General features: G+C 43.8%; 1 protein-coding gene across 1 annotated transcript; it reads left to right on the forward strand.

Moving 5' to 3' along the window:
- Positions 1 to 27,172, forward strand: LOC144683339 (G-protein coupled receptor 83-like). The gene is made up of 4 exons (XM_078546277.1): positions 1 to 477; positions 8,154 to 8,279; positions 14,788 to 14,921; positions 25,852 to 27,172. The coding sequence occupies exons 1-4, from the start codon at positions 82 to 84 to the stop codon at positions 26,468 to 26,470; spliced, it is 1,275 nt and encodes a 424-aa protein (XP_078402403.1). The 5' UTR covers positions 1 to 81; the 3' UTR covers positions 26,471 to 27,172.

Genomic DNA, 27,172 nt, shown 5'->3' on the forward strand with positions numbered 1-27,172 from the left:
TTGCATTGACACAGTGACCAAGCTGTTGATCTGATCGCTGAAGAGACCCAGATGCCTCGAAGTTGCTGAAACTGTTGTGAAATGAACGCAATGGGTCGCTATCCGTGGCTGCCCCTGCCCTACGTTACCAGCTCCTTCCGAAAGAACGCGGAGGAGGGCAATGGCAGTGACTTTCTCTCGGCGTTGTATGGTCTTTCCAACGCCTCTTCCTTCTTCAACTGGCGCAACCTGACCATCGAGGACTGGGGCGTCTTCAGCAACCACACCAAGTATGAAGCCGAGTCCCAGAACCCGACGGTCAAAGCTTTGCTGATCGTTGCTTATTCTGTCATCATCGTCATCTCGCTGTTCGGGAATGTCCTGGTCTGTCAGGTGGTGATCAAAAACAAGAGGATGCATTCTGCAACCAGCCTGTTCATTGTCAACCTGGCCGTAGCAGATATCATGATCACACTTCTCAACACCCCCTTCACCTTGGTAAGACCTGCCTGTTGCCTTAACACCAAACTGGAGGCACTCCTGAGGTCTCCAGGATTATTGGGAGCTCAGGTTGCAAGCAGTTGATTGTTGACACTTCATGAGAAAGTGGTGAGCTAACCTTTAATTTGGCTGCGGGATAGAGAGAAAAAAAACCCGGGAGATCTCCTGCCCCTGGTACATTGACAGGCAGAAATGTTTCAAGTTGCCTGTGTTTTATAATGGTAATTGTAAAAAAAACTGCTAATTAATCCTGGTTTTAAATGAAGCCGCTGCTCACTTAAAATATCTTGGCACTAGGCTATTTTTCAAAAAGCAAATGCAAATGAGGAAATATTTTAATTGATAATGAGTCACCCTGTACATTTGGGATGTCACTGTGAATTCTCAAAGAAGAGGACATAGGCATTTTGTTAAATATTAATAGCATATCTCTGCTGCTAACTGTTATGAAGCTTGATGAGAAGTGTAGTGGCCCCTGAAACATTTAACAGTTTTGCTGCCTGGCAGTCTTTTGGGGAGCGAGTATGGAGAGCCGGGTGTTATTATTACTCTTAGGGGTTATTCAGTGATGTCCAAGCTCATGTTAGGGAGCCGGGCTCAAGGGGAGAGTGGGTTAGAGGTAGGGCTGCAGCACTGATTCCCCGAAGCACATTCTCTTTCGACTGAACGATTTTTGAATTCACCCTGTTAGATACAAGGTACCTCCATCATGTATCTCCATGTACATCAACGGTCAATTCTACATGCCACTTTTACATCTGGCGGGTACCCAGGATTTTAGCAAAAGACCCTTTCCAAATATTTTTGATATGTAATGGTTTTATATTGCCATACTGCTCAGGGACATTATATTACCTTTCTTAATTATCATTTCACCTCTATCCAGAGCCCCAGTCGGATCTCCAAGAATTCTTCCCATCTGCGCATATGAAATGCAGCAGTGAAAAGTGACATTATTGTCAGTGAGAATCTGCACATTAAAATCTAAGGGTTTAAGTTACCAGGGGTCCAGGGAATAATCCAAACAGATCGTGCATCTTCCTGCAGTCTAGACCCTCTTGATTTTAAAGAGTACATTGCTGCTGAAAACAGCCTTGTTCTCCTGGATATTCCTCAGCATGCTCCAAAGGGCATGTGCTGGGTCTGACAGCTTTTAACATTGTCTTAAACTGAGACTGAAAGAAACAGTCAGGGCTTCTACTTTCAATTAAATTAACTGATGTCACTGCTTGATAATTAACCTTTAATTGAACTCCGAGTGCCTTTTACAACCATTTCCTCACTGGGAGCGCCCAGTCCTGATATTGATAGGACCAGTTTAGCAGTTCAAGATTACAAATATGCTGCAGATCTCAAATTAGTCATGAGCAATATTACCTGAAAAGATTGATTTTTTTTTTAATGATTTATTTTATGGCAAAAAGAAACTTAAAAACAGCTTTGTCAATTATACATGAGATATCACCAAATATTGAAGGTAGTTGGCATAAATGGGTCTTTTTCTGGTTGGCAGGATGTGGTGAGTGGTGTGCCACAGGGGTCAGTGCTGTGGCTTCAAATTTTTACAATTTACCTAAATGACTTGGATGAAGGGACAAAAGGAACTAAATTTGCTGATGACATGAAGATAGGAAGGAAAGTAAATTGAGAAGAGGACGTAAGGAGGCTACAAAGGTTAAGTGAGTGGGCAAAGATCTGGGAAATGGCGTATAATGTGGGGAAATGTGAAATTGTTCATTTTGGCAGGAAGAATAAGAAGAAACTTATTATCTAAATGGTGAGAGATTGCAGAGCTCTGAGATTCAGAGGGATCTGGGTGTCCTAGTGCATGAATCGCAAAAGGCTAGTATGCAGGTACAACAAATAATTATGAAAGCTAATAGAATGTTATCGTTTATTGTGCTGGGAATTGATTACAAAAGTAGGGAGGTTATGTTTCAGTTGTACTGGGCATTGGTGAGACTGGAGTACTGTGTAAACAATTATAGGCCAGTTAGTCTTACATCGGTGGTGAGCAAATTAGGAGAATCAATCCTGAGAGATAGGATTAACTGTCATGTAGAAAGGCATGGACTAGTCAGGGATGGTCAGCATGGATTTGTTAAAGGAAGGTCTTGCCTCACAAATTTGATTGAGATCTTTGAGGAAGTAACAAGAAAGTAGTGCTGTGGATGTTGTGTACATGGATTTTAGCAAGGCATTTGACAAGGTCCCACATGGCAGATTGGTCAGGAAAGTAAAAGCCCATGGGATTCAGGGTAATGTGGAAAACTGGATAAAGGTTTGGCTTTGTAACAGGAAATAAAGGGTAATGGTCGATGGATGCCCTTGCGAATGGAAAGTTGTCTCAAGTGGTGTTCCACAGGGCTCGGTGTTGGGACCCTTGCTGTTTGTGTTATATATTAACGATTTGAAAGTGAACGTGGGGGGCATGATTGGGAAATTTGCAGATGACACCAAGATTGGCCGAGTAGTGGATAGTGTAGAGGATAGCCATAATCTCCAAAACGATATAGATGGGTTGGTGGAGTGGGCGGTAAAGTGGCAGATGGACTTTAACATAGAGAAGTGTGAGGTTCATACATTTAGGGAGGTCAAACAGTTACAGGGATTACAAAATAAATGGGAATATACTAAGAGGGGTAGATGAAGTGAGAGATCTTGGCATAAAGTACACAGGTCCCTGAAGGCAGCAGTTCAAGTAGACAAGATTGTAAAGAAGGCATATGGAATGCTATCCTTCATTGGCAGAGGTATAGAATATAAAAGTAAGGATATAATGTTGGAATTGTATAAAACACTGGTGAGGCCACAACTGGAGTATTGCGTGCAGTTCTGGTCACCGCATTACAGGAAGGACATAATAGCTCTGGAGAGAGTGCAGAGGAGGTTTACAGGAATGTTGCCAGGGTTGGAAAAGTGTAGATATGAGGAGAGATTGGATAGGCTGGGGTTATTTTCCTTAGAACAAAGAAGGCTGAGAGGTGACTTGATTGAGGTGTAAAAATTATGAGGGGAATAGATAGAGTGGACAGGATAAAATTGTTTCCCTTGGTGGAGAATTCTAGAACCAGGGGACATAGATTCAAGATAAGTGGCAGAAGGTGTAGGGGGGACATGAGGAAGAACTTTTTTACGTAGAGGGTAGTGGGTGTCTGGAATTTGCTGCCCAAGTTGGTGGTAGAGGCAGAAACTCTAAACTCTTTTTAAAAGTACCTGGATCTGCACCTTAAGTGCTGTAAGCTGCAGGGCTATGGGCCAGGTGCAGGAAGGTAGGATTAGAAAGGGCACCTGGGTGTCCTTGGGCTGGCATGGACAAGATGGGCCGAATGGCTTCCTTCCTGTGCTGTAACTTTTCTATGGTTCTATGGTTCTATTGCTCTCCTTTGCTAATCAAAAATGTAAATGTATTAGAAACAGTTCAGAGAAGGTTTGCTGGACTGATACCAGGAATGGGTGGGAATGAGGAAAGGCTGGACAGGTTAAGCTTGTATCCGCTGGAGTTTAGAAGAATAAGAGGCAACTTGATTGAAACCTTTAAGGTCCTGAGGGGTCTTGACAGGGTGGATATGGAGATGATCCCAGGAATGAAAGGCTTAACATATGAGGAACGTTTGAGGACTCTGGGTCTATACGCGATGGAGTTTAGAAGGATGAGGGGGGATCTGATTGAAACTTACAGAATACTGAAAGGCCTGGATAGAGTGCACGTGGGGAAGATGTTTCCGTTAGTAGGAGAGACTAAGACCCGAGGGCACAGCCTCAGAGTAAAGGGAAGACCTTTTAGAACAGAGATGAGGAGAAACTTCTTTAGTCAGAGAGTGGTAAATCTATGGAATTCATTGCCACAGAAGGCTGTGGAGGCCAGGTCATTGAGTGTATTTAAGACCGAGATAGATAGGTTCTTGATTGGTAAGGGGATCAAAGGTTACGGGGCGAAGGCGGGAGAATGGGGTTGAGAAACTTATCAACCATGATTGAATGGCGGAGCAGACTTGATGGGTCAAATGGCCTAATTTCTGCTCCTATGTCTTATGGTCTTATGGTCTTATGATGTTTCCTCTTGTAGGAGAACTAGGGGGTCACTGTTTTAAAATAAAGGGTTGCTCATTTAAGACAGAGATGAGGAGAACGTTTTTTTCTCTCAGAGGGTAGTGAGTCTTTGGAACTCTCTTCCTCAAAAGGTGGTGGAAGCAGAGTCTTTGCATATTTTTAAGGCAGGGCTAGACAGATTCTTGATTAAGGGGGTGAAAGGTATGTGGGGTTGAGGTTACAATCAGATCAGCCATGATCTTATTGAATGGCAGAGCAGGCTCAAGAGGCCAAGTAGCCTACTCCTGCTCCTAATTCATATGTCTGTATGCTGTTCATATGAAGTCACTAGCTGGCTTCCCAAGGTTGATTTTGGTTTATAATCTATGTTATTCAGTGCTGTGCATTGAATTCATCTGCCTGATTTTACTTTCATTATTTCAATTGATTGAGCCCACCTGATATACCTGTCTGCATTTAAGTGTACAGTCATATCATTGTTATATATGAACACATGAATTAGGAGCAGGAGTAGGCCCTTCAGCCCCTTGAGCCTGCTCCACCATTTCATAAGATCATTGTTGATCTGATTGTGGCCTCAACTCCACTTTCCTGTCTGCCCCTATAATCTTTGACTGCCTCATCAATCATGAATCTAACTCAGCCTTAAAAATACCCAATGACCCAGCCTCCACTGAAGTGAATTCCACAGACTAATGACCCTCTGAGTGAAAATCTATCTCCCATCTCTGTCTTAAATGGGAAACACCTTTATTTTTAAACTGTGTTCCCTAGTTCTAGTCTCTCCCATAAAGGGTAACATCCTCTCACCATCATGTTGTGGCACACTTAAAGCATTGTTTCAGATTAAAAACAAAAAATTCTGGAAAAAATGTTGGATCATGCTGGAGTTGGCAGAAATGTTGTGCTTTCACAAAGCGCTAACCCTTGTTCTGCTATTAACACATTCTGCTTCATGCCCCTATCAGCACCTTCTTTAGTCTTTAACATTACCATTAACACTCCCATTGTATTGTTTCCATGACACCTTTGTCAATCTCTCCTGAGCTCCCACCTATCTCTGGCCTTCTATTTTGCTCTGCCTGCTCCAACTCCCTCAAACAGTGAAAAGTCCACCATATTTCTACTTTAGCTCTGAAGAAGAGTCATACAGACTCAAAATGTTAACTCTGTTTCTCTCTCCACGGATGCTGCCAGACCTGCTGAGTTTTTCCAACATTTTCTGTTTTTATTTTAGATTTCCAGCATCCACAGTATTTTTCTTTTATCTTATTGTTTCAGAATACTTAGTCTACTGCATATTACTTAAGGCCGATTGTCTGCAATCCCTCTTGAGGTCTGCAATCTATGGTCCTTTAAGACATGGGCCTTCAGATCTGTTAACATGCTGCACCACCACATTAACTTTGCTTGGCTTTCTTTTTAAAAAAATAAACACTAAAGACTTCTCCAACAGCACAGTTGATAAATGCACCATTGAGTGTGGTAGTCAGTTATACAGATCCCAAAGGTCTGAACTTTAATCCTTGGTTTTGGCTGTCACCTGAGTTGATACTATTTGCTGTTGTGTTCCTGATCCAAAGAAATAAATATTGGACAGGGCTCCTGCTCTTGATTTTTTAACCAGTACATCCTTCTGGATGTATATGTGTGTAGATGTTGAGTAAAGATAGAATCTGGCTCATGATTGAATAAACTGCTGCTATTCACATGTTAATAATGGCAACTTGTGTGAAATACCAGTGGCTTTTTGACTTCTCTGGAGTAGAGCCATACCCCAAGTCTGTGCTTCCAAGAAAGGAGCAGGTAAAGTTGTGAGGTGAGGTAAAAACAGAAGATGCTCTCTGGCCACAAGTGAGGTGCCAGAAGTCTGGAGGACTGCTAATGTTGTCCCATTATTAAAAAAGGGAGGAAGGGATAGACCAGGAAATGACAAGCCAGTCAGTCCAACCTCGGTGGTGGGGAAGTTACTAGAGAGAATTCTGAGGGACAGCATATATCTGCACTTGGAAATAGGTGGATTAATCAGGGATAGTCAGCATGGATTTGTTATGGGAAGATTGTGTTTGACAAATTTGATCGAATTTTTTTGAGGAGGTAACCAGGAGTATTGTTGAGGGTAATGCATTTGATGTGGTTTACATGGACTTTAGCAAGGTTTTTGATAAGGTCCTTCATGGCAGACTGGTCAAGAAAGTAAGAGCCCATTGGATCCAAGGCAAAGTGGCACGTTGGATCCAAAATTGGCTGAGAGCCAGGAAGCAGAGGATGATGGTAGAGGGATGTTTCTGTGACTTGAAGTCTGTTTCCAGTGGGGTTCTGGAGGGCTCGGTGCTGGGGCCCTTGCTGTTTGTGGTGTACATAAATGATTTGGACTCAAATGTAGGGGGTATGATCAAGAAGTTCATGGATGACACTAAAATTGGTAGGGTGGTTAATAGTGAGGAGGATAGCCGTAAACTGCAGGAGGATGTCAATGGACAGGTCAGGTGGGCAGAGCAGAGCAGTGGCAAATGGAATTCAACCTGGAAAAGTCTGAGGTAATGCACTTGGAGAGGGCTAACAAGGCAAGGGATTACACTATGAATGGTGGGACCCTGGAAAGCACCTAAGATCAGAGGGACCTGGGTGTGCATACCTACAGATCCCTGAAGGTAGCAGGGCAGGTAGATAAGGTGGTTAAGAAAGCATATGGGATCCTTGCCTTTATTAGCCGAGGCATAGAATACAAGAGCAGGGAGGTTATGCTGGAACTGTATAAAACGCTGGTTAGGCCACAACTGGAGTACTGCATGCAGTTCTGGTCACCACATTATAGGAAGGGTGTTATTACACTGGAGATGGTGCAGAGGACATTTATCAGGATGCCGCCTGGGCTTGAGGGTCTGAGCTATGAGGAAAGATTGGATAGGCTGGGGTTGTTTTCCTTGGAGCAACGAAGGTTGAGAGAGGACCTGATAGAGGTGTATAAGATTATAAGGGGCATAGATAGGGTGGATAGGAAGGCACTTTTCCATTAGTGGAGGGGTCAATAACCAGGGGACATAGATTTAAGGTAAGAGGTAGAGGGCTAAGAGGGGAGTTGAAGAGAAGTTTTTTCACCAAGAGGGTGGTGGGAGTCTGGAATTCACTGCCTGAAAGGGTGGTTGAGTCAGAAACTCTCGTAAAATTTAAGAAGTGTTTAGATATTCACTTGCATTGTCTTTGCCTCCAGGGCAATGGGCCAAGCACTAGAAAATGGGGTTAGTGTAGTCAGATCTTTGTTGACCGGAGCAGAAACGATGGGACAAATGGCCTCCTTCTGTGCTGTAGACGCCTATGAGTCTATGAGTTTCGAGTCCGTATGACTTCTTCAGGGCACTTGAAGAAGATTCATACAGACTCAAAACGTTGGCTCTGTTTCTCTCTCCGAAGATACTGTCAGGCCTGCCGAGTTTTTCCGGCATTTTCTGTTTTTATTTCAGATTTCCAGCATCCACAGTATTTTGCTTTTATCTTGTGAGGTGAGGCGTTTACTGCTTAACCATTTTATATTTATTTATTCCTGGCATTGAAGGATGCATTATCCATAGAAGAGTGAATAAATATTGCAGTACGATAATTTCTTGTTTCTTTTCCAGGTTCGGTTCGTAAATAGTAACTGGGTGTTCGGGAAGCTGATGTGTCACGTCAGTCGGTTTGCACAATACTGCTCTGTGCACGTGTCTGTACTGACCCTCACTGCTATTGCTTTGGACCGACATCAGGTACTACATAGACTCCAAAGTTCTGAAATTAATAAAGAGCAAACTTCTACCATTGGATAGGAATCCGGGGAATTTTCCCACTCTGGTGGCGGGTTTAAAAATCGAGAAGTGTAAAATGCTGAAAATTCCTTTTCCACAGTGTAGAGAGGCATAACAGAAGTCTTATCTGTGATACAAAGCAGGCATCATAATAACCTACCCCGGTGCCCTATTTTTTCTCCCTGCCAGTCCCACATCATGATGTCATTGCTTCCTCCATTCCCCTGCTATCAAAAGGACCATTCTTCAAGAATGAGCATAGGCAATGAAAGCTGACAAGCAGTTTGACCTTGGGGCCATGATACCCAATGGCAGTCCTTCCTTCACCACATGCACAAACACGCTATTGGTAAGTGTCAAAAAGCAGTTCCCCAATTAACATCAGCAAACTCAAATAAAAACAGAAAATGCTGGAAATACTCAACAGGACCAACAGCATCTGCGGGTAAAGAAAGAAGTAACATTTCGGGTCTGTGACCTTTCATCAGAACTTTCATAAGCTACCTCAGCACAGGCAGAGGATCGAATGTGGGACCATTTTGCTTTATCACTTTCGGGATGTTCTCAGGAGGAGCACTTAATACTTTGTTGATTAACTAAAAATCAAATAATTCTGTGTTGATGTATTTTTATTTGGTGTAGACATATTGTTCATAAAAGGATTATATTAGATACATCCCTTCATGGTATAACTGACACTTTAGTCACTTGACAAAACCCAAGGACTATTTATGTAGGATAAATTCAGCGAAAGGTACTGACTACAAACAGTAAATTTCATAAGACCCCATGAGTCGCAAACCAACTGGAAATGATAGAACTGTGGGCGCGCTAGTGTCAGTGAATTCCTCACTCATGTCTAAACCGCATTCTCTGAAAATTTATCCCCAAATGTAGGTGTAAAGATTCTAGGGTTATTGCAGTGCCAGTGGGGAGGGAGTGTGGTAGGATATGACATTGTTCGCCTGTTTCAATTCTTTGGCCTGTGTTCTCTGCAAACATGACTCTCTGTTGGCAGTGCACGATTGTGGAGTTCTTCATTATATCAAAGGCCACTCATGAGGGAAATGCTTATCTTTCTTTCATAGGCACAGTGCTAGGAAAGTGAAATTCTTACCAAAAGAGAGCAGTAATTCACACATTCCAGCACAGTGGTAACAGTTTAAAAGTGAGGAAGCCTTAGACTGATAAGGTCACTAATACTGAGATTACCAAAAATAACCTTTACATATTGGGAAGAATTCGAACCAGATTCCATGTTTAAAAATACATATCACTGGGTGATGAGTCCACAATATAAAAATTGTAATAAAGACAATATTGTTAGAAATTCATAAGTCAGAGTGCATTGTATTAGCTGGAACTTATAAGGAGAAATGTATTTAATTAATGATCTTTAAGCAAATGCTGTAACTGAAGGACTAAGACCTATAATGTGGGAAATCACCAAGTTTAACAAAAGCAGGACGCAAAAGGGCAAAATAAGAACTGGTTAAGAGGCGACAGACTTGGTTTTTAAATCCTACAGATTGTTTGAGAATGAGAACACTTGAGAGAGGCAAGGAGTTCTGCTGTTTTGGGATCCTGGGAAAGGACACATTAAGATAGGATGCAATGAGTCTCAATTTCAGTATGGTGCTTGGAAAAGCAAATCAGATGGTGTTTTTGGAACTTAGGGGAAACCAGATAGTAGAGTTCAAAGATGCAATGTCAAAATAATGGGCAGAGTTTTACATCCCACGGGTGGCGTTCGCCCGACCCGATCGGGCGTAAAACTGCACGAGATGACGTCGGTTGAGCGTCTCACACAATGTTTCGCTCAGTGGGTGCGTGCAAAAATCGGAAGCCCGCCTGCCGACAATTAAGCAACCAATTAAGCCCATTAACGGCGCAATTGTCTGCGATTTTTTTGTGGCCCATCCAACCTTACGGTTGGCGGACGGGTGAATCAGCCAGGCGGCCTTTACATTTTTCATCAAACCTCCTCCATGGGCGGGATGAAATCTCTCCTAGGAAATAAAATAAAAATAAATATCTGTGGACAACATTTTTGTGAGGTGTGCTTTCAGGTGCTTGATTGTGATGCATGGACGTTTTTGTTTTGCAGCTTCTTACAGCTTCATTTAATGATTTGCCAGTCTGCAGCTCCCTGAGGCAGCTGTCTGCCTTCAGGGAGCTCTCTCGCAGCGCTCACCCACGCCCGTGAGATGGTGTCATCGCCCGCCCTCTTCCCGCCCGCCCCCACCTTGGCAGCGCTGAGCTTTTCAGCGCGTGTTTCACGGTGGCTGGCCGTTAATTGGCCAGTCCGTGCAAAATTGCGGTCGGGGGCCGATCGCGGTTGGGGGTCCATTTCCCAGCCGTTCCCGGACCCGCCGATCGCACACGCCCGACAACCTAAAATCAGGACAACCTGGCAAATCAGAAGAAAGACTGTCATGCAGCAAGATTCTTTCCTGTCTATCCAGGGGCTTTATAGAAAGCTGAGAAATGTGGAAAAGTTTGACAGTTATCATCAATAACTCAAGCAATTGCATAACTGTCAATACAGTTCAGGTCATGTTATTCTCTACATTTCCTAACCGTGTGCCAGGCTAGTATATTACAGTATTTTTTTTCTGTTTTTAGTTTGCCTTTTTACAAGTTCTTTCCTTTCATCAAGGTAAAAGATCTCAAAGGTAACTTAAATAATTTTGCACAACTAGTGTCAACATCAAAAGTTCCTGTGAGTTGTATTGCTTTCTTTAAAAAAAAACAGTTGGAAAAGCATTTTGTTCACGTAACTGCAACTTCTTCATTCCCTGGTAAGCTTTCCTTCTGACTTATCTGAATGAGATTGACAATTAGTGTGGGTCGACAACCTAACAAGGTTTTGCTCCAGGCTCATGTTTGCTAGGAATTGAGCCTTGAATGACCAAGATCAATAAGGACTGTTTAAAGCCTGTAGTCTAGATTTAATTCATATTACCAGTTTGCCAGTGATTACTCCGTGGAGTGGCTTGAGGCACTATAATTGATTCTTACAAGAGGGGAAAATCAGTCAAGTGGGGCAGAATTTTTAGATCGGTGTGTGGGGGGCGCTCCCGACCCGATCGGACGTGAAATCGCACAAGGTGACGTCGGGTGAGCGTCCCGATGTCATCCTGCGCTCGCACGATATTCCGGTCAGCGGGCGCACGTGAAAGTTGGAAGTGTGGCTGCCGACAACTAAGAGGCCAATTAAGGTCATTAAAGTTGTAATTGTCTCCGATTTTTTGTGGTCCGTCCAACCTTACGGTTGGCGGACGGGCGAATCGGCCAGGCGGACTTTGCATTTTATCATGAAACCTCATCCAAGGGCGGGATGAGGTTTCCGTTATTAAATTTTTTTTAAAAATCAAAAACTATGAACAGCATTTTTATCAAGCTTATATTCAGGTGACTGATTGTGATGTTTGCACATTTTTTTTCCAAGCTTTATTTAACTGTTTTAAAGTCTTTAGTCAGCCCCTGCTCTCCTCCCGCCCCCACCCCGGCAGCGCTGACTGAGCATTTCAGCGCGTGCTTCACTCTGGCTGACTGTTAATTGGCCAGGCAGCATAAAGTCATGGTCGGGACCGATTGCGATCAGCAGTCCGTTCCTCGGCCAACCCCAGACCTGCCGATTGCGCCCGCCCGCGACCTAAACATCCTGCCCCTTGTTGCTATCCAGTGACCACTGCAAAATAGCGATATCGCCCCAAAGCTTCTCCTCGATTATGCTGGTCACTTCAGTGCAATTCTGACAACGTTGGCATAGCTGCTGCAAAAAAAATCACGGAATTTTAAGCACCAATTGTGTTCAGTGCAATTTGAGTTTCCTCAATCTTTCAGGCTAGTGTTAAACGCGTTGCCCCTCCCACAAAACGTAGCCACTTGCCCGGGCTGAATTAATCACCATTGGGAGTTTCTGCTAATTGCGCTCGTTTGCAAGCCTTTGGCGCGGCTCCAACAATTAAGCTAGGTTTTTTTGGTTCAACATTTCAGCCACTTTTGATATTTTGTGGATGGAATTCATTCCCGGTTTTCCGGCAGTGGTCACAGCAGCCTGGGAATGGAAGAACGGCTCCATCCGGAGCAGGCCACCAGCCCAGTAAAACTGGGAGCTCCAAGGTGGCATTGGGCAAGGGCGAGTTTTGTTGTAAATTTTTGCCAACAAATTTTCCCTTGCCTTCCCCTGCTCTCCTGAGGGTTGTCCGCTGACATGTGCTAGGAACTGAGCTGAGATAGTCCCAGCGTAAATGACATTTTAAAATAGGACACTTAACATTTTATCATCTTGGCTGAACTCCACATTTTGTTGGCTGTTATGTGGTTTTCTGTGAAGACACAGTGATTAAAGTTGTTTGGCATTGAAGCAGAGCCTGATTGCATCTTCATTAATGCCCACCCACATACAGTTCCAACAGAGCCTAATTAATAGTGTCTTTATTGTTGCCCACCCACAGTAAAGACTGAATTTGGTGAAATCCTCAGGATGGAGCTCTGTTCAGACAGAAGGTTACAGACCTGAAAGGTTAACCCTGCTTCTATCTAGATCCAATCTGACCTGTTCTTCTTTCAGATTCACAACATCTTCAGTATTTTGCTTCTGCTATTACAATTTGCATCGAATGGGCATTCTGACTACTATATTTTCTATGTAGCCCAGTTTTAAAAATTTGCTTAGACCATGAATAATCGAAATATGAAATATTAAGTTTCACTCGTGGGAAACCTGCCATCCTTACCTGGTCCGGCCTACATGTGACTCCAGACCCGCCAGCAATGTGGTTGACTCTTAAATGCCCTCTGAACAAGGATAATCAGGGAGAGGAAATAAATGCTAGCCTAGCCAGCGACACCCACATCCCATGAATGATTAAAAAATTATCAGAGAGATCATTGACCTGAAGCAAAGGGCTGAGAGACTATATCAGGGTCCCCAGCCTGTGCATGCCGTCAGTGTGTCCACCAGCACAACCTTTTGACCGGTGACCTCCTGATTGGCCGCCTCCATGGGTCCTGATATGGGAGGCCCAATCAGAGGGCCTTCAGCACACAATGGCTGGCAGTCCCAACAAGAGTTGCTGAAGTAGAAAGGCAATCTTGAGGGAGCCTCAACATGGAGGCATCCTTGGATGTCTTCTGCAAATCTGAGAACGAAGAGGCCCATGAATGGTTGGGACATAACTGTGGAGGGAGAAACCCCTCCACAGGATTGGTTAGGGCACGGCAATCCTTTCATCCTGAAAGCTCTTTCATTGGGGCTTAGAGTCTCTGGCTCCAATGGCCCCTTGGCCTGCCGTAGGGAGGCCACCTCGAAGGAGCTTCCAGGTTCTGTACTTGGCCACTACCTTTGGAAAATTTCACCTAATTGGGACCTTAATTGTCCTTATTGGCTGCCGGCCTCCTTGAAGCAGGTTATTAACTTTGCTCCCAGCCCACCCCGGGAAATTCCCCCGGACGTGGGATGACGCCAGTGAACCATCCTGACGCCGCTTCCGTCTGCTTTCCCGACCTCCCTCCACCTCCAAACCCGGCTGCATGGGGCCAGGAAAGTTCAGCCCCGTCACCCCGAATTTGATCGCTCTGCAAATGCTGCCTGACCCGCTGAGTGTCTCTATCATATGTTTTTTGTTTTTCCTGCACACACTGTCATTGATGGGGCTGAATATGGATACTCTTCGAAGTGGGAACTGAATAACTTTGGACAGCTTAGCTAGATCAGTAATTCAAGCAATACCCTTTTATGTTAGAAATGATCTTGAAACCCTATTGAAGCATATTATGCATTCCATGTTGTGTGGTTGAGCAGGAAATTCAGAGCAAATCTAAGCAGCCTCTACAAATTGAAAGGAAGAACAAATCTGCCCTATTGGTAATACGATTTCTAATTTATTTCCCCTTCTGCAATGAGAGACAAAACTAACTGGATCACTTTGCTTTGTAACTGTGGACAAAACAACAGGGGCTTTTTGTCCTGGCAGAGCTGCTGAAGTACCTTCTGACACTTCCCTTTCCTGCAGTGATTTCCTGATTACTTGCTACTTAACAGCCTTTTGGAAGTCATTTACAAATGATTTCAGAGCCTGTGATCTAGGGAAAAACGCGGCCATATCTCACTGTTCATCACGCCAGCTAGAAAATGTGTCTATTCCTGCATGTGGACATTTGCTAATGACTGCATTGGTTCTGAAGTCCTATCTGGTCAAATTGTCTGCTGCTGCTTGTTTCCCAGACACATGAGAAATAGCTGCTTGGGTGAATGCTTCCATAGGTAGTTGGCACCTTGGGAACAGTGCCCCTGCATGACTTGATGTCTTTAGCAGATGGAGGAGAAAATTGAAGGGAGGAAAGGTCATTTCTTTGCACCAGGAAGCTTTGCACGTAGGCCATACATTACCTGTATACCCTAGGATGCATGGGACACCCATTGAAGAGGTTTGATTCCCTTCTGCTTTGCTTTGCACAGGTTATCATGCACCCACTGAAACCCAGGATGTCGACAGTTAAAGGAGTCATCTGTATCATCGTCATTTGGATCATGGCAACCTGCTTCTCCCTTCCACATGCAATCTACCAGAAGCTATTCAGAGTTGAATACAGGTGAGGCAGAAAGCAAAGCCAGTCAGGGAATATTCACCTCCTTTTATTATATTCCATTTCACATAGGTGCACTTAAAAAAAACTTTGACCTGGATTTTGAGGTTGTAGTGAATTCGCCATCATTACTCTATGAAATTGACAGAAACTTTCTTTCATTCATTCATGTGATATGGGCATCGCTGGCTAGGCCAGCATTTATTGCCCATCCCTAATTGCCCTTGAGAAGGTGGTGATGAGCTGCCTTCTTGAACCGCTGCAGTCCGTGTGATGTAGGTACCCCCACAGTGCTGTTAGGGAGGGAGTGCCAGGATTTTGACCCAGCGACAGTGAAGGAACGGCGATATATTTCCAAGTCAGGATTGTGAGTGGCTTGGAGGGGAAGGTATCTGCACATGAATAGAATCCAGAACTAGCTGCTAGCAATTCTCTGCTTCTCTACCAGGTGCGCTTTTGAAATCCCCGCAGATGGAAATTTTTAGAAATCACTGAACTGACAAGAACATCTCCTTTTATGTTGTAATATCGCTATGAAATAACCTGGAAAAGCTACATTTTGTAAATACATTGTAACTGGGTTTTTAACAGTGTGCTATTTCATAACTGCTGCTGAACAACTTTCTGGCCCTGGAAAACTAATTTTATATTTGTGCAATGTCAAACTTTCCATCATAATAAACATTCCATAGTTTTTTTTATAATCATTTTTTTGTAAGTTTGTTTATGATACTTCAGCTTCCAATGTGTATATCCCAACCTTTATTTTGCTCAATGTAAATTTTAGTTAAATTGTAGGATAATTAATGCATTTCATTCCTGGTTTGCTGTCTGTGAGAATTCTTCAATGTGATTGGCAGCTTGCCCTGCTTGATGGTATCACTGTTACTGGACACCTGCTCTGATCCCCCTGTTTTGCTGCATGAAATAAACTGTCGTCGAGAAAGGGAATGCCATATCACAGAGATCACTAGCCTGTTGTGGGCAACTTTCTTGAAGAAAGTTGCCCACAACAAGCTAGTGATCTCTGTGATGTGGAATTTCCTTTCTCGACGACACCATAATGGTGAACAGCGTCGATTGGCTGATGACCACAAAATCCAGGCCATAATCATCCTTATGTGTATTTTTGTTTATGTTCAAACAATGAATGGTGATAACCAGACCAAAGAAGTTGATTTTAAAGGACTTACTGAGGTCTAATGTATAAAGAAGCACATTACCAGTCGGTCTTCGGTTTGTATCGGCGTTAGGTTCCACTATCTGCTAAATTTAGCTTGAGTTGGCGCCTATAGGAGAGATGGGGAGAAATGTGGGGAATAAATGTTACTGTTAGCAGGGCCCAGCTATTCTCACGGCACAGAAACTGAACTGCGCAAAAAGTAAGTGTTAGTACAGGGAGCCAGGCTAGCAAATAAGTATGGGGAACCTATGTGACTGGGGCTTTGCTGCACTGAGGACAATGCCAAAGAAGGTTTTAAGGGAAAATAGCAGACTAGTGGGAATGCACTGCTCAGTTGCTCTCAACCCAATTCAATTGCAAGATTGGAAATTTGGAAACTCATAGCAACCAAATCAACTCTCCTAATTCAATATAAAACCTTCAAAGTATCTGTGACACATTACAGCTTCAATGGTCATGTTGAAAATGGTATCTCAGGTAAAGGCACGATATAATAATAACTCCCTCAGCAATCTAAAAAAGGCCCACAGTCACATTCTAGTTGTGTTTCAGGTTGCATCTCAGGGGAGCCTGCACATTTTGGGAATTTTGGAAGCACACTGAACCAGGTAAAAACACTGCGAGCATTGACATGAGGCAGCAGCAAGCTGGTAGGGGAGGAGGGGTGAAGTCCAAACTCAGGAGGAACTCCCAGGTTTTCCGAAACATCAGTGGACATGCTGCTAACAGAAGTAAGGTCAAGGAGGAACTGAGGGAGGAGGTCCATAAATGAACATGGCAGGTGCTATGGAAGGAGATGGCAGAAGCAGTAGTGCCATCTCCACCGCTGCACGTACTGTCACATAGTGCTGAAGAGCCTTAATTACCCATGAAGTTGGTCATAGTAAATGAAGGCACAAGTCCCCAAGCACAAGTGAGGATGATATGGACATAACTCATCTCATTACCTACCTACCCTTGCAGTATAAACTGCTATGACAGGATCCCGGGTCAGGTTCTCCAAATTTGTTATGATCCCAGATGAGGTACCTCAAATTGTTATGCTTGTGGGTGAGGAGGGATGAACTGGCTCCCCTTCTTTATTCAACCCCCTCAGTTGGGCACAACAAGGTTAATTTAAAAAGGATCCCTTCCCTCGTGTCCACTCCTCCATCACCCCCTACACCTCAACCCCCTCCCACGGCACCATGCAACCAAAGAAGGTGCAACACCTGCCCCTTTACCTCCTCCCTCCTCACCGTCCAAGGGCCCAAACACTCCTTTCAAGTGAAGCAGCATTTCACTTGCACTTCCCTCAATTTAGACTACTGCATTCGCTGCTCCCAATGCGGTTTCCTCTACATTGGAGAGACCAAACACCTTCAGTCTGTCCACAAGCATGACCCAGACCTCCCTGTCGCTTTCCATTTCAACACACCACCCTGCTCTCATGCCCACATGTCCGTCCTTGGCCTGCTGCAATGTTCCAGTGAAGCTCAATGCAAACTGGAGGAACAGCACTTCATCTCCCGACTAGGCACTTTACAGCCTGCCGGACTTAATATTGAGTTCAACAACTTTAGATCATGAACTCTCTCCTCCATCCCCACCCCCTTTCCGATCCCCCTTTTTCCAATAATTTATAATTTTATATATATATATATATATATTTTAATATATATTTTGATTTTCCCACCTGTTTCTATTATTTTTAAATGTATTTCCATCCTTTGTTTTATCTCTACCTTTTAGCCTATTTCGATCCCTTCCCCCCACCCCCACTAGGGCTATCTGTCACTTGCTTGTCCTGCTTTCTACCCTTAATGTCACCATTAGCACATTCCTCAGCTAATATCACCACCGTCAACACCCCTTTGTCCTTTTGTCTATGACATCTTTGGCAATCTCTTCTTTGCCTCCACCTATCACTGGCCCTCTAGCCAGCTCTACCTGTCCCACCCGCCTTCAACCAGCTTATATTCCACCTCATTTCTTTATTTCTTAGTTCTGATGAAGAGTCATACGGACTCGAAACGTTAACTGTATTCCTCTCCGCAGACGCTGTCAGAGCTGCTGAGTTTTTCTAGGTATTTTTGACTTTGTTTCAGATTTCCGACATCTGCAGTATTTTGCTTTTACCTTCCCTCGTGGATATCTTTTCCTAGCCCATTTGTTTTAAAAGAAGTCAATTTAACCAGGCTGTCTTGAGTCAGAGAAATAGTCAGCTTATTAGTTACTAAACACAAGGAAAAATAATACAAATGCAACACACAGATTAGAAATGAGAAATTGAATCCCAAAATAAAAGTAAAAAAATAGATATACAAATCGGTCCTTTGGCTTGTCCGTGGGGAGTAGATGGTGAAACGTTGTGGCCGTTGAGTTGGGGTGATTCCGGTAGCGCTGGCTTTGGCAGTTGAGCAATTGGGTTGGAGATTCTTGGTTCTGCAGGTTAGCTGAAAGGAGTTGTCCTGTTTCCTTTTTGACTGGGGCTTTACTGACTTGTGATTTGCTTCCAACAATCAGAGAGAAAGTCTTTTTTACTTGCAAGCCCATTTAGTGTTCTTCAGCTGTGACCCTCACAGCACACAACACACCAGAACAGAACCATACTAGCATGCAGAAATAGGGTTGCAGTTGGCTTTTTAAACCCCTTTCCTTGATTATTCCTGGAAGAGAAAAACAAGCATGTATTTCACCCAGATCTGTTTCTTTTTTCAACTCAGTTTGTGTTCACAGTCTGGGATATAACTCAACAGGAGGTGGTTTCAGCTGAGATGGTAATCATTTTCCATTACCTCCGCAACCACAGGAGATTACAGTTCAGTGTGCGTTGTATCTTTTCCTTTCAAGTGCCTCTGCTGAAGTAGGCCTTGTCACACCTTTCAGGTGTGACATTCCTTTGCCTCTGAACTAATTGGTTAAGTAATCGACATAGGAATTTTCCAAAAAATGGTTATCTTACAGCCTAAGCCAGCTTTTGCTTGTATGCCCTTTTTAAAAAAAAACACATGTCTTACTTAAAAGTTCAGTATGTCCATAAGTAATTCGGGGATAGGATCCATGGTCACGACAAAACAATTGGGTGAATGTAAAACTTTAATATTCGAAAGAAATGTCAAGAATCGTGGAGGTGTTTTTATCCCACCATATCATTATGTTTATGGCCTGACTCAAGGGTTAGTGGTGGTTGCCTCAAGGAAGAGGTTATTAATGCTGGCCTTCACTTGAAAGCAATATCACTATGTTATAGATGCAGGTGTATGAAAGCATGGGTAGTGCAATCAAGTTCTTTCTCCATGCATTTCCTCCTTGGAAAGAAAAGCCTTGCCACAGAAGTAGGAACAGTCTCAATGGGAGCACTCTAAGCCCATGAAGAGGCACCACTAAATCCTTCGGAGCCACAGAGGAGAAACAATGGGAACTGCAGGAAGTAGGAAGTGAGCTGCCAAGAAGAAGTTAGTAAAGGCTGGGTACAGTCCAGCACAGCACGTTGTTGCCAGATGTTCATAGTTTATAATAACAAATAAAAACAGAAAAAAATGTTGGAACTACATGTTAGAGCTGGCAGCATCTATGGAGGGAGAAACAAAGTTAACATTTCAGCCTGAAACAGATGCTGCCAGACCTGCTGTGTGTTTCCCAGCATTTTCTGTTTTTGCTTCAGATTTCCAGTATGTGCAGTATTTTGCTTTTGCTCCAAGTTTGTAGCTGGTCTGCTACTGAATTGCAACGCCTATAAAGAAAATCCAGAACGTTGACCCTCTAAAATTATTTTATTTTCTTTATCCTATTTTTGTAATCAAGAAGATGTGCATTCAGAGAACAGCTTGGTAAGTCAAGCTGAACAAGTCTTTCTCCAGCCTCACCATGAAATCTTATGTAGTCAAGCACCAATCTAAATACATCATATGGGAGGAGGTAGTTAGTTAGAGAGAAATATCACTAGATAGTCCTAGTGAGCGAAAGGCCCTGAGGATGGTAGTGACTGGATTGAGGGGGGATGGTGGTGGGTGGGTGTGGAGTAAGGGAGTTGGGATAAACCATTGCTGAATAATAAGTAGAGGAATGATTTCTTTGCTGAGCATACTTGGAACCCAAGACTCAGGAATCCAGTTTTCAAAAGGCCATGACACAAATATTAATCTTGTGTACAGGTGGTGGATAATGTTCACACCTATGGCAGAGATAGTGGATAAGTTACAGGAGTCTGCGGCCTGCATCTGTGACCTATGCAGGAAGTATTGCAAGATAGTGACAATGAGACTAACACCTTCTCACCTACCCCCTCCCTATCTGCCTCCCACTGTTAACACGTTTTATAAAACTTGTTTCACTATACCCAGAAGGGAAAAAACAGTTCAGACCAGTACTCTTATTTCCCAGTTTTTACTGGTGTTCCATTTTAAGGGGCAGGATATTGAGGTCGGCGAGAAGGGGGGCGGGGCCTGCTCGCTGACACATAAAATGACACGGGATGACATCAGGCAGAACTCCCGACATCATCCTGCCTCATTTCAATTTTCAGGAAGGCGGGGGCGCAGCCGAATCAGCTGTGCGCCCGCCGACCTGTCAACGGCCAATTGAGGCCATTTAAAAACTAATTCAAGTCGTTAATAGACCTGCCCGTCCAACCTTAAGGTTGGCAGGCAGGCCAGGAGCCCTGGCGGGCTTCAGAGAAAGCATGAAACCTCATCCACGGGCGGGATGAGGTCTCATGTAGGTTTTAAAATATTTACTAAAAGTTTGAATAAAAGTGATGGACATGTCCCAACTCATTTGACAGTGTCACATGAGGGGACATGTCAGGGAAATTTTATTTTTGTGCATTGACCATTTTTGAATTTGGTGCCGATCTCCCTGAGGCAGCACTTAGCCTCAGGGAGGTAAGTGTGCTTTTTGTGTGCATGCGCGAAAGAGCGCACTCCCGGCTTAGGGAATCCCCCACCCAACGGGGGGAAAATTTTTCCCAAGGTATACAAGACCAGTTTGGACCAGTATTCTGATTTCCCAGTTTTTACTGTTTTTTCATTCTGGTTAGGCCAGCACTTTTATTGCCCATCCCTAATTGCCCCTGGTCGTGAGCTGCCTTCTTGAACGTTGCAGTCAATGTGCTGTAGGTACATCCACAGTGCTGCTAGGGAGGGAGTTCCAGGATTTGACCTAGTGACAGTGTTCTCATGCATCTATTGCCCTTATCCTTCTAGATGGTAGAGATCACAGATTTGGAAGATGAGGGTGCTTCAGTTTGGGGCCTATTCCCCTTACAGTTATAGTACAAACGGAGCTGGAAGTAGGTCCTTCAAGACATTAGCACCACTGAGACATGAGTGACCTCAGTTCCTGAAGGTTTCAATCGAATTGTTCAGCCATTTGTTTCTCAACCTACTGCCACTTAACACCACATAGCAACAGAAAATTACGGGCTAGAATTAGCCAGGTGATAGTTACCAAAGGTAGACATGGTGGTAAAAAGTAGTTGGAGTTTATAGGAATTCAATAGTAAAATAGAAATCTGTTTGGAGCTATGAGTATACAGATTGTTTAATTGGTGGTATGCAACTTTGGAGCCTGAGTGATCAGGAGAGAAAGGCTCCTGTATTTGTTTTTTTGTGTTACATTTATTGAAAACTGTTGTATAGGAGTTACTATTCGTATCTCTGGCTACTGGTTAAATGTTATCCTGAGCCACATCTTCTCTCTCCTGTGCAGATTCCTCATGATCTAGTGATGGAGGCTATGTTCTTTTTACCTCCGCTTTCAGAGCAGATAAGGTTGGGGAATTAAGCCCCCGTGCATTTCCAAGTTATGCAGAAAGCTGCAGTAATTTACAGCACCTTTACTGATGAGAATCCAACTAATAATGTGATTCTGCTTTGAACTAAGCTTTATCTTCTCGGAGCTAATAGCACAGGGTTCATAGTAAGCGAATTTTTAAAATATTTATTCTTTCATGGGAGTGGGCGCCACTGGCAAGCCAGCATTTATAGCTCATCCCTAATCGCCCTCGAACTGAGTGGCTTACTAGGCCATTTCAGAGGGAACCACATTAATGTGGATCTGGAGTCACTTGTAGGCCAGACCAAGTAAGGATGGCAGTTCTCTTCCCTAAAGAAGTTGATGGGTTTTTCCTGACAGTAGCCCCATAGTCATCATTACTGAATGTACCCTTCATTTCCAAATTCTATTCATTGAGTTTAAATTACATCAGCTGCTGTGGTGGTTGGATTTGAGCCCATAGCTTTAGGCTCAACCTCTGGGTTACTAGGCCAGGAACACTGCCATTACACCACCACCTCCCTCTAAAGCTGCATAGGCTATCCTTTGTCCCCACTAAAGAGTGACACAAAAGCTACAATTGTATCCAGTGCTACAGACATTAATGAGTATACTGTTGGAGTTGTAGGTGCAATGCAGTTAAACAGTGTTTTTTTTCCATCTGTGCACATGTAGGTTGGAAGTTCAAATCCAGCACAATGTATTGGGGTTCCTTTCCTTGCTAGATGAAAAAATGCCCAGTTTGAAATGAACTTGGGCAACCTCAAACCAGTTTCTAATGGATGTGGGCCCAGAGCAGCAACAGTTTCGCTGTTGTCTCATCAAATTATTAAATAAGCTCTTGAATGCCTATGGCTTCATTTGCAGCCCGGGCTGTGTTAACTGATCACTACCACAATGGTACAATGGCATTGCTGTAGCGCCTTTAATCTACAAAAGACTTTTCTGACCTGAGAATGTTGGATGCTGGCAGCAGGTATCTGAAGGAGGAAGGTCCTTCAGCCACAACACTGAAGTTAATAATGGGAAATAGGAGTCAATGGTCAATTAGCCAATTCAGGAGTCATTAAATGGTCTATACATCACAACTATCATGCTATTGTAAGGATAAGTCATTGAGGTTATTTTACAGGTTTTGACCAACATCCTAGAGTAATGTATCATGGTTATGTGTGTCTAGAAAGTGAATAGAGGCAACCTGCCCACAAGAACTAAGTGCAAGGAATGTTCTGTGCTCCAGATAGGCTCAAAGCCTTCCTGAATTTAGCGATTAATGAGCCCTAGATAGTAGCTGGGTATCCCCAGGTTGTGTACCGATGGAGAGGATTGCAATTCTGACTTGCTGCGTCACTAGCAGTGACCCTTTGTGAGAAAGGGGAAGCAGCTATGTTAGGGGGTGGTCGTAGGGGCTGATGGTGGGAAACTGAGAGGGCTGGGGTGGCTATCAGCAGAGGGAATCAGTAATTGGGAAAGGGAGGAAGAACCGGCTGCGACATTCAGAGCTGTATTTGGTTCAGGCTGTGGAGGTGATCCCTATATTTGTTTTTTTTAATTTGCTTATAGGACATGAGCCTCTCTAATTGCCCTTGAGAAGGTGATGGTGAGCCACCTTCCAGAACTGCTGCAGTCCATGTGGTGTAGGGACACCCACAGTGCTGTTAGAAAGGGCGTTCCTGGATTTTGAACCAGCGACAGTGAAGGAATGTCAATATGGTTGATGTTGGGATAGTGTCTAGCTTGGAGGGGAGTTTGCAGGCGGTGGTGTTCCCATGCATTCGCTGCACTTGTCCTTCTAGGTGGTAGAGGTTGCAGGTTTGGAAGGTGCTGTCGAAGGAGGCTTAACAAGTTGCCGCAGTACATCTTGTAGATGGTACACACTACTGCTATTGTGTGTTGGTGGTGGAGAGAATTATTGCTTAAAGTGGTGGATGAGGTGTCAGTCAAGTGGGCTGCTTTGTCCTGGATGATGTTGAGCTTCTTGAGTGTTGTAGGAACTGCACTCATCCATGTAAGTGGAGAGTATTCCATCACACTTGTGCATTGTACATGGTGGACAGATTTTGAGTGTCAGGAGGTGAATAACTCAATACAGAATTTCCTACCTCTGACCTGCTGTTCAACCATTGTGTTTATATGGCCAGTCCAGTTAAGCTTCTGGTCAATAGTAATCCCCAAGATGATGACAGTGGGGGATTCAGCAATGAAAATGCTGTTTTATGTCAAGGGGAGAGGATTGGATTCTGTCTTGTTGTAGATGATCATTGCCTGGCACTTGTCTGGCACAAATATGATGCCACTTGTCAGCACAAGCATGAAGGTTATTCAGGTCTTGTTTGTGAGGGAATGGACTGCTCCAGTTTCTGAGGAGCTGTGAATTGGACTGAACACTGTGCAATCATCAGTGAACATCTCCACATACGTTGGAGGGAAAGTCATTGATGAAGCAGCTAAAGATTCTTGGGCTTAAGACTCTACCCTGAGGAATACCTGTAGTGATGTCCTGGGGATGAGATGATTGACCTCCAACAACCACAGCCATCTTCCTTTATTGTGTTAGGTATGACTCCAACCAGTGAAGAATTTTCCCCTGATTCCTATTGACCTCAATTTTGTTAGGGCTCCTTAATGCCACATTCATGCTGCCTTGTTGTCAAGGGCAGTCACTCTCACCTCTCCTCTTGAATTCAGCTTTTTTGTCCATGTTTACTAATGAGGCCTGGGGCTGAGTGGAACCTAACCTGAGCATTGATGATCATGTGATTGCTGTGAAATTGTGGCTTGATAACACTGTTGACAGCACATCCGTCACTTTGCTGATGGATGAGAGTGCAGCGATGGGGCAGTAATTGGCCAGATTGGATTTGTTCTGCTTTTTGTTGACAGAAGACACCTGGGCAATTTTCCACATTTCCAGCTAGCTGCCAGCGTTATAGCCATATTGGAACCATTCCTTGGAAAGTATACGTATGGACACATAAGGACAGATTTAGGTTTGGATAAATACCCTCTAAAGCTCTTGTGACCTGGGCTCACACATAAAAACACGTGGACGCCTACTTCCCCAGGACATGTACCCCAACAAGCAAAAGATACCTTCAGGTGAACAGCAGAGAGGGTACAATTGGAGCGTATAAAAACAGGCACTCCGAATTTGACACAAAGAAAATGCTTGCAGTTGTATAGCGCCTTTTACAACCTCTGGACATTTCAAAGTGGTTTACAGCCAATTATGTGCTTTTGAAATATTGTCACTGTTGTAGAAAGCGTGCAGCCAATTTATGCACAAGCAAGATCCCACAAACAGCAATGAAATAAATTACAAGGTCATCTCTTTTAGGTGTAAGGGTTTGGCCAACATTGAAGGATAAACAGCCAAAATATTAGGGAAACTGCACTGCTCTTCGAATAGTACCACGATAGCAGAGTCTCCATTTAACATCTCATCCAAAAGAAAACACCTCCAACCATGCAGCACTCCCTCAGGGCTGTACTGAAATGCTAGTCTAGAATATATGCTCAAGTCCCTGGACTGGGGCTTAGACCCACAGCCTCTAACTGAGAGGCGAGCATGCTACTACTGAGCCAAGGGTGACGCAGGGCACTAATTGACAGTAACTGAACAATCTTATGTGGAGCATCAGAGAGTAGCTAATTAAAAATAAAATTAGAATGAGAACTGAAAAAATAGTTGGTGATCCAGACTCTCATTCCTATTCGGTGGCATCCTCTTGTCACCCTGTAAGTAAAGAGATTTGAAGTCACATTGGTGTGGAAGTTCTTTGTGGGCAGTAACTCAAAACGGGTGGTATGGCACTGGCTGCTTGTTATAAACCCTGCTAGATATTCAGTTTCTGTTGAGGTCAATGGGACTGACTAGTGGGTCGGGTGTAGAATGGGTGGCCAATGCGATACCACCCGGGTTGCGCTACTACCTACTCCCGCGTGTGCCCATCAACTAAAGAAATTGCTTATCTACTTGTCTCTTCTGTGTTTCAGGAAAGAAAAAGTGCGAAGTTTATGTCTCCACAGCTTCCCACAGCCAGCAGACCTGTACTGGAAATACATGGACCTGTCTACTTTCATTCTCCTATACGTTTTGCCACTTTTAATTATAACTGTGGCCTACACAATGGTTGCAAAGAAGCTGTGGCTACGGAACGCCATCGGAGACATCACCGTGGAGCAGTACTTTGCTCACAGACGCAAGAAGAAAATGACGCTGAAGATGCTGATGCTAGTGGTGGTGGTGTTTGCCGTCTGTTGGTTTCCTCTGAACTGCTATGTGGTGCTGATCTCCAGCAAGGCCATCAACACCAACAATGCCATATACTTTGCTTTCCACTGGTTTGCCATGAGCAGCACTTGCTACAACCCCTTCATCTACTGCTGGCTTAATGCAAATTTCCGAGCCGAACTCAAATCCTTGTTGGATATCTGCAAAAGGAGAAGAGCCACCCATGCACAGCCCCTTCCCTATACATCCCCTCCCTACAGACAGGCATGGATTGAAGGCAGGAGCCACAAGAGAATCAATCAAGCTCAAAACTTGAGATTTAACACCAACTCTGCAAGGACTGATATTTCCATTGTTGAACCTATTGTGACTGTAAGCTAAACTGGAAAGGGAGGTCATTCTAGCTGCCACAAGTCTATAACCAAGATATGCCCAGGGTTTCCCAATTTTAAAAAATTCATCCTTGGGACATGAGCACCGCTGGCTAGGTCGGCATTTATTAGCCATCGCTAGTTTTTCCCAAGAAGGTGGTGATGGGCCACAATGGCAGTGTGATGCCACTATGGCTTGCTAGGCCACTTCAGAGGTCAGACGTGGTAAAAGACAGGAGGTTACTTTCCCTAAACGACAGCAGTTAGTCAGTTGGGATTTTATGACAATCCGACAACTTCATGGACATTTTTTACTGAAACCAGCTTCTTACAGTATTTCCATTTCTTTTAGAAACTGAATTGAAATTCCCAAATTTGAGCTCATTATTCATCTAGGCCCCTGGATTGCAGTGATATAACCACTGCTCTATTGTACCCCTTTTAATGAGGGATATGGACAATTAAAGCTGACGAACATTTAAGAATGACCCAATTTCCAAGGAGATTATGGGAAGCTGGCTGAAAGGTTGAAAAGATTCCTGAATTGCTATTCTAGCTCAGAAAATATTACCGTAATCTGGTGAAAATATGTCTTCTGTTCGTTGGACCAGTGTGTCTTGCTGGCATTCTATATTGGGTGTTGCAAGCTTATTTTTCGTTGTGTTGAATCACTGCAGTTCTCTTCAAGAAGTCAGATAAACAGCATATATAT

Source organism: Cetorhinus maximus, chromosome 8, assembly GCF_964194155.1.
Source record: "Cetorhinus maximus chromosome 8, sCetMax3.hap1.1, whole genome shotgun sequence".
NCBI classification, from domain to species: domain Eukaryota; kingdom Metazoa; phylum Chordata; class Chondrichthyes; order Lamniformes; family Cetorhinidae; genus Cetorhinus; species Cetorhinus maximus.

What these genes read in the sequence shown, in the direction of transcription:
- LOC144683339 (XM_078546277.1), top strand. Translation starts at nt 82, where the DNA reads ATGAACGCAATGGGTCGCTATCCGTGGCTGCCCCTGCCCTACGTTACC. An exon ending in TTGCTTTGGACCGACATCAG is followed by an intron (nt 8,280 to 14,787) that starts GTACTACATAGA and finishes TGCTTTGCACAG; the next exon opens with GTTATCATGCACCCACTGAA. An exon ending in CTATTCAGAGTTGAATACAG is followed by an intron (nt 14,922 to 25,851) that starts GTGAGGCAGAAA and finishes TCTGTGTTTCAG; the next exon opens with GAAAGAAAAAGTGCGAAGTT.